Source organism: Scyliorhinus canicula, chromosome 7 (genome assembly GCF_902713615.1).
Source record: "Scyliorhinus canicula chromosome 7, sScyCan1.1, whole genome shotgun sequence".
NCBI classification, from domain to species: Eukaryota; Metazoa; Chordata; class Chondrichthyes; order Carcharhiniformes; family Scyliorhinidae; genus Scyliorhinus; species Scyliorhinus canicula.
In genome coordinates this window covers 44,169,791-44,178,061 of record NC_052152.1, presented here as the reverse complement: position 1 = coordinate 44,178,061, position 8,271 = coordinate 44,169,791, and the positions used below count along the sequence as shown (strand labels likewise).

Genomic DNA, 8,271 nt, shown 5'->3' with positions numbered 1-8,271 from the left:
CATTCCCTGAACATACAGCTTGTATGTGACCACCACATGCAGATCATGCACATGTGCGCACATGGGAGTGTGCACGACAGCTGCATCTTGGGGCAGCCGGACAATCTATGCCATAGTCTGACCCCTGCCTGTCTGCTAAGTGCTCTCTCACACTCGTCAGCTGCATGTGGTGTGCCCTGGGCGAGAGGGCGGGGTGGTGGTGGTGGGGGTGGTGCATGGCTGGAGAGATGGGCAAGAATATGGAGGTTGGCCCACATTGCAGGAGAAAGTGACAAGGCTTCATACTGGTTGTGGTGAAGGGTTTTTAATGTTTCACAGGTGTCAAACAATGCCCCACTCTACCGATCATGCCGCTCCACTCTCCCCTCCACCCACTCATGCACCCCCTCACCGCCTACCTACCCCTCTCCCCTAGTGCCCTCAGTGATCCTCAACATGCTTTGCCTTCTTTGCTCTACTGCTATGATTAGGTGTGTCCCCAGGATGCATATCAGAGGTGGAGGCAGCCAGCTGCTTCACTCCTTCACTGCCCGATCTCCCTTGCTGCCTCCTATTTCCTCAACTGATGCGCCAGCTTCCTGCTCGCCTTCTCACCATATTCATAAACCGTCCCTCTCGCCCTCCTCAGCTGCCCAACCGCTTTCCCAGTGGATAACAACCCGAACTCCATCTGCAGCTTCTGCAGTTCCTTCAACAGCCCTGCCTCCGGGGCTTCCGGGTACCTCCCGCCTACCTGCAGAATCTCAATTCACCTTTCCATCCGCTCCGCCTTGTCCCTGTGTGCCCGTATCGAAATTAACTTCCCTCTCACCACTGCCTTCAACACCTCCCACAATGTGGCTGCCGAGACCTCCCCTGAGTCATTTAGTTCCACATACCCCAGGTGGTCTCCCTCACCCGCTCACACACTTCACCTGACAAAAGCCCCACATCTAGCCTCCATTGTGGGCGCTGACCCCCCCCCCCCCCCCCCCCCCCCCCCCCCTACTCACCCGCAGGCCCACCCAATGCGGAGCATGAGCTGACACCACTTTCTTCCCTCTCGGTCTCCCAAACCTCCACGGATCCACCCCCCCCCCGACCCACCCATATGCTTCATAAACCCCCTTTGCACTTTCGCTGCCGCCGACACCCTCCCCAACTTCGAACTCAACCGGTCCACCTTGGGTCCAAAACCGTATTAAAATCCCCCCCATTATCAGCCGATGCGAGTCCAGATCAAGAATCTTTCCGAGCACCCGCCTCATAAACTCCACATTATCCCAGTTCGGAGCATAAATATTCACCAACGCTACCGGCATTCCCTCCAATTTCCCACTCATCGTCACATATCTCCCCCCCTCCCAGAGTCAGCCACTATACTCCCCAAATCAGAATCGCCACCTCCCTCTTTTTAGAATCTAACCCCGAATGAAATACCTGCCCTACCCACCCTTTCCTTAACCTAGTCTGATCCACCAGCTTCAGGTGTGTCTCCTGCATCAGGGCTACATCCATCTTTAGACTTTTTAAATGTGCGAACGCACAGGCCCTCTTGACCGGCCCATTCAACCCTTGCATGTTCCATGTGATCAGCTTGGTCGCCACCTCCCCCCTCCCCCCATAACCCCTCTGGGCCAGCCTCCAGTTCGCGTCCCGAAGCTCACCCTCGGGCACCCATCGTCATCGACCCTCCCCATACCACCTTTTAGAACCACCTCCCCTCTCAGCAGTCCCCCCACCACAAAATAACAACCCCAACCCCCATTAACACACTAGCCTCCCCTCCCCGCTCAAACATACTCCCAGTGCAAACTTCACAACACCCACCAAACACAAAGAAAAGACCACCTACCATCCCCACCAAGCACAAACCCCGAGCAATGGTACCAAACACGGTACAAAAATAACCCAACAAACCCCAAAGGGACCGAAAGGGCACAGCTCCTCCAAGGTTCAGTGTCCTCCTTCTCCTGCCAGTCGCTGACAAAATCCATCGCCTCCTCAGGCATCCCGAAATACAGCTCTCGACCCTTATAGCTCACCCACAGACGCGCCGGGTACAGCATGCCAAACTTCACCCCTGACTGAGAGAGGGCCGCCTTCACTTTATTGAAGCCAGCTCTTGTTTTAGCCAACTCCACAACCAGGTCCTGGTAGACCCGCAGCTCGCTGCCCTCCCAGGTATAGCACCTCGTCTGCCTGGCCCACCCCAGAATCCGTTCCTTGTCCAAGAACCGATGCAGGTGCACCACCATCGCCCTCGGCAGCTCATTCCCCTGTGGGCTCCTCATCAGTGCCCTGTGCGCCTGGTCCACTTCCAAGGGCTGTACAAATGTCCCCTCTCTCAGCAACTTCTTGAACATTCGAGCAACATACATGCCGTCATCTGCTCCCTCGCTGCCCTCCGGCAGGCCCACAATCCTCAAATTCTGCCTACGAGACCGATTCTCCAGGTCCTCCACTTTCTCCTGCAGCCACCTCTGTTGATCCTGCGTCAATCCCATCTCCACTGCCATTGAGACGAGCTGCTTCTCTTGCCCGCCCAACGTCTCCTCCACTTTCTGGATTGCCTGGCTCTGGGTCTCCAGCCTCGTCTCTATGCGGTTGATTCCCGCTTTTGTGGGGTCCACCAACCTAGCCAGGTCCTTCAAATTCTCCTTCCCCTGCTGGGTGAGCTTCTCGTTAAGGAAGCTCACCAGCTGCTCCGTCGACCATGGAGAGGGTAGGACAGATCCCTGACCCTCCACCATCTTCTCCTGTGTCGCCACTTCAGCTATCACAAACTGTTTCCTTCTTTTTTGGCCACTTCTGGTCCACACCTCCATCCACCGGTGGGAAACTCTCTCTTATCATCCCTCCTGCACATTTTTGAATCAGAAGATCCATCCGTTAGCCAGGGAAAAGGTCCAAAAATTCCACCACGAGCGAAGCCACCAAATGTGTGACCATTCACCTGACCACCACCGCAAGTCCTCACCTAACCTTCTTGGACACTAAAGGGCAATTTAGCATGGCCAGTCCACCTAACCTGCACATCTATGGACTGTGGGAGGAAACCGGAGCACCCGGAGGAAACCCATACAGACACAGGGAGAAAGCGCAAGCTCCACAGACAGCTACCCAAGGCCAGAATTGAATTCGGGTCCCTGGAGCTGTGAGGCTTCAGTGCGAACCACTGTGCCATCATGCCGCCCGTTTTGTCAGTGCTTCTCAAACATTTTGGTTTGAAGTTTCCCCATCTAAATTATAATACAATGTAATTCTCAGAACACACCTCACAAAACTTGTATTTTGGTAGCTTTTGGGATTATGATGCAAATATATTTGTTTAAACCTCCCTCTCTTGTGTAAGACTGAGCTCACCTGGCAACCACCATCAAGTTTGGCAACAATGGGTCAACCTGGCAATCTTCCTGTCACTCTCAGTGCCGCTCCTTGCATGCCTCCCTTTTAGACTAACAAAGCCAGCCCACTCTGTGCTGCACATGTGGCGGCTTGCACTTTGTTCCTGGCTCTCACTCAGCCTGATTCTTTTACAAACCCCAAGGGTCCATGGAACCCAGTTTGAGAAACACACTGCTATATGCCCCTGATCCTGAAATCACATATTCCATCTTCATTAAAAAAAGTGCTTTTGCTGCCAAATTAGATCCTTAGAAATAGACGTTTATTTTCAAACTGTAAAATTGCAATGCTAGAAAAATATAAAGTAATAAAATGAATGAGTGATTTAAATTGGTACTTTTCTTGTAGGTGTAATGCATTATATGATCTTAAGGTAATCTTAGAATAACTGCAGGCGGCAAGTCGATCATTCATAACTCAGACTCCCAGGAGCAAATGAAGGCAACAGTCGTGCCCTGCCTGAAGTCAATGGTAAGAGCAATGACCATCCCCCAATCAACAAACAATTCTGAGTTAATAGAGGAAAGACCCCCTGTGCCTCTTAGTCCAGATGGACATCAGGGAACAAGACCAAACAAATGGTGTCGACCATGGATCAGATGTTGCACTCAGTGCATGCAAAGCCATAACAAAAAACACAAATGTACCAATGTTCTGTCCTTTGAACATTGTGCTTTGAAAATCTGCAGCGTGTTCACAAAGTGTCCCCAAGATGTTTCACACTGAACTCCTTTATTCAGTGTGTAGCAAAAAATAAGGATCCCAATATGCACTGAGGCTCCCGCTTCAACTGCCCCCCAAAAGCAGCAGTGTTAAAAACTCAAGTCAGTGCGAATGAAGCAGGTATATGGAAGTGCTCCATTTTAATGGCATCCCAGCTGGATTCTGTCTTAAAATCACCACATAACTGCTTTATAAATGGAAGCTGGATGCTAAAGACATTCCAAAGCAAAGTTAAATGAAGAGGTACTCATTTAAACAAAAACGTATATATTGATATGGGTTTTATTTCCACTCAAGGATTGTAAAACATATTTCTTTCAAACATGAACAGAAAGTTTAAAATTTGCATTGCATTACACTGCTGTCGCCAGGTTTGGTGGGGTCAGAGGGTTGTTAAGTTGTTAAAATTGGCTTTAATTCTGTTGTACATACCAATTCAATTGCACATACACAGCTTCTCATTCATTAATTCTATTATACCAGCGATTATTACATTTATTCTCTTTGGCGCCTTTTTTTATCCTTGATTCTGCTTTCTTGACGGCTCCTCCAAGCAGCTATAATCTCATCATCATCTTCAATGTTGTTTTCTGATACAGACTTCATACCTTTCTTTGCTGAAGAATTTTCAAGGTCACTGTTATTACCTTTTGCACTGGCCTGTTCCTCTACATTTGCAAAACTCTGCTTAAATGTTCTCTTTGTATGCGTCTCCAGGGTATCTTCATGATCATGGGCATTTAGTTCTGTCTCTGTTTGGCGCAAGCAAGATCTCCTTGGGAAAAGGTGAGTTGGTTGGTCTGATGGCTGAAAACCAACATATGAATGCTGTGTTTCAATAGGGGACAATTCTCTGGAACTACCAGCTTCATTAGCCTTTAGCCTTCGGAAATTAGAGTCAGGTGATGGGGTGGAATATTTTGATTTAGTTACATTGTCATCATCAATATTTGATTTGTAGGAAGAAGCAAATCTTCTAGATGTATATTCTTCAGAACTTGCGAGTGGTGTTTTCAAATCAACATCTCTTGTAATATACAATGAAGCTGAACCTTTTGCTGCATCCAATTGGTGATTTGGCAACAGCCCACTTTCAGGTTCATGCAGATAAGAAGCCCGATTGAACTTTGTTTCTTTATTCATAACCTGGTCACTTGTTAAGGATTTGTCATCAACAGATACTTCCCTCACATTTCGAAGCCATTTATGCATATTGGTAGCTGAAGTTGGTGTGCTGATGCCTGTGAATAAACGATTATCTGAAATATTGGAACTTGTGTCAAACCTATCTGCTCCTGAATAGGAAAAACATTCTGAATTTGTTTCAGCCAAATCCTCATCTCCACTTTCATCCTTCTTCTTCTTTTTAAATAATGTGCTGCGTTTATTGTCAACAGCAACCTTTTCTTTTTTGTACGCATCCATCTTAACTTTCATTTCACTTTTTATTTCCTTGTTCTTGGAGTCTAACATTTTAAGATTAACTTCATCTGCAAACAAGCTATAAAGTGGCTTGCTTGTTTTTGTAATCTTCTCCTTTGATTTGAAGCCTTCTGACCTGAAGCTAGATAGACTGCTGCCTGACCTGAAGCTAGATAGACTGCTGCCTGACAAGACAGACTGAGTACTGGTGCTGTGGGCTGCTTTAGGCCCCAGCAGTGAACTAGCACAGGCACTTCCAGTTTGCATGCTGAGAAGTGAAATGTTGTCATCTTCTGCATATCTTCCAGTGGCCCCTTGTTGGAGGTTTTTGTCTAATATTGAGGCAGTGGCCAAGATCTCAGTTTGCTTTATTGCAATTTGCTCATTAACCACAGAAGCAATCCAATCCTGAATGCTAGAAAGTGAAACAGTGGCATCAGCATTTACTTGCAATGGTGGCATAGGCACTGCAGTAGTTGAGGCAGTTCTGGCTCTAGACGTTGAAGTTCCACTAGTCTGTATGCTTAACATCGAGGCAGCATCATCACTTACATTTCTATCAGACATTCTGCATCCAAAAATAGACAGTGGAATGCTCCCGCTAATGGAACTCTCTGTCTCACACTCAGATAAGGACTTACTCTCTTCCAATGTTCGTTTGGAACGTTCCAAGACCTCGGCACGTCTTTGCTTAGTTCTCTTGGATGTAATATCTTCATCTTTTGCCAGATCAATGATCTCATTTTTGTTTTCATTGCCCAGTTTTTTCTGGTGTTTCAACTTCCAGCTCTGATAAGAAGTCAGGTTGACATCAGCAAGTGATTTTAGTCCTCCTTCATCCCCCTCCTCATTTTCTTCAGTTTTGTTCTCATCATCTGCTTTGGAATCTTTTTTGTTCCATCCAAATTGTATCCGTTTGATACGCCACCTTTCGAGAGGGGTGAGCTTGTCTTTGTTCTTCTTGCAGAAGTTGAACAAAGAACTAGTTTCTGAGAATGCAGAACTTTCCTCATCTAGGTCCCTTCTTTTTTCACCGTAGCTAAAAGAAGCTATGCTACTGTTGTCATCACCTCTTGCAGCTTTCTTGCTGATCTCAAGCAACCGTTCATCCCACATATCCCAAGTGCTGGCTTCAGTGGACAAGGAGTCATTTCGAGTTCTCCTTGGTTTGTTTAAGCACTCCTCTAAATGTTGACGGAGAAGATCACTGTCAAGGCTGTCAACACTCATGGTGTCATCATGTTTACTGGCAAGACATTGTCTGCTTCCTGCAACAATGGATCCTCTGTCTTCTTCATTGTGGCTAAGTCGTTCAGGCAGCCAACATGGATCCAATTCAAACTTTTCATTTTTACTTTGCCATTCCCTAATTAGCCAATCAACATTATTCTCTTCCTCAAGATCTTCAGGAAGTTTGGGTCCATCCTCTCTCGGTTTCTTGGTTTGTTCTATTGGTGACAAACCTTGTTTTGCTCTCCACTCTTCATAAATCCTTTCTTCTTCAGCTTCATCAATTAATGGTGGCCTTTTGGAAGCAACACTTGTTTTTGCTGCAGAGCTCATTAAACTACTCGCAATTAAGCTATTTGTGTCTTCCTCTTCCACCATGATAGAATGTGCTTCTGCACCCATGATGCTTTGACTCTCCTCTTCAGCTACAGAGACAGAATGGGCTTTTGCTTCTATGACAGAACATTGGCTTAGAGTCTCATCATCATCATCATCAGGATCATACTGGCCACGTTCTTCCAAAAGATTTTCATTTAGTTCCCTAAGCTGCATCAAAAAACCCTCATTTGGCAAGACTGGACGTTTTTTACGTAGAGTCATTAATGCCTCCATGATTGTCATATAGTGGAAGATCATAAGGTAGGCTGCCACTAGGGCTGCTGATCGACTGACTCCCATGACACTGCAAACCAAAACTTTACCTGTGGAAAAAGGAAAGAAATGAATGTTTTGATGTTATTTTACTTCTCTTGTAAGAATTGTAACATATGCATGGAAGAGATACACTTATATGTACGAGTCAATGACAAGGAAGAAAGTGGTTGAGGTCAGAATTTTAGTAGCTAGGGTGGAAGTACAAAGACATGATTACTCCCATTGCCTTGTGTTATTGAAATAGGAATAATAGGATAAAACAGGCCAATGCAGGGCTGAAGAAATGTTTCAGGCTCCTGGGCATTGGGACCAAGAGGTACCTGTTCAAAGATGACAGGTTGCACCTCAACACTGCTGGGAGCAATATCCTTGCAGGCTGATTGACTAATGATGGGGGGGAATGTTTAAATTCATTTGGAAGGGGAAAGGCACCAGGATGAAATATTAAAGAGGAAAAAGAAAGTGCACAAAGGACTGTGAGAGGCAAATAGCACTGGACTAAAGAACAATTCATAAATAGGAGAGACTAGACAAGGGATAAAGCTGCAGCAGTCTAAGATGGGTTTGGAGTGCAAGTACATAAATGCAATGAGAGTGGTAAGCAAATTAGTGAACAAGTATGTTGGTGTAAAAGTTATGATAGTGGTAATAACAGAGAGCTCTCTGCAAGATAAAAAAGGGGGTTGGTCGCAGGCAATATTGATTGATTGAACTATTCAGACACTGGAAAGGGGTTGTGTAGTTCAACTGCCACAGACAGTATTTAATTAGAAATTAGGTAAAATAGAGGAGCTAGTTAATGTGAATGAGATAGAGGAGCAAATTTAGTTTCATGGAAAGTTACATACAGAGGAG

General features: G+C 46.2%; 1 protein-coding gene across 1 annotated transcript in view; it reads right to left on the bottom strand.

Moving 5' to 3' along the window:
- Nucleotides 1-4,376: 4,376 nt before the first annotated feature.
- dusp27 (dual specificity phosphatase 27) overlaps nt 4,377-8,271 on the bottom strand; it is a 39,299-nt gene continuing 35,404 nt past the window's right edge. Inside the window, exon 6 of the mRNA XM_038801892.1 lies at nt 4,377-7,463. Within this exon, the coding sequence (XP_038657820.1) occupies nt 4,606-7,463 (2,858 nt within the window). The 3' untranslated portion in view covers nt 4,377-4,605. The remainder of the gene's footprint in view (nt 7,464-8,271) is intronic.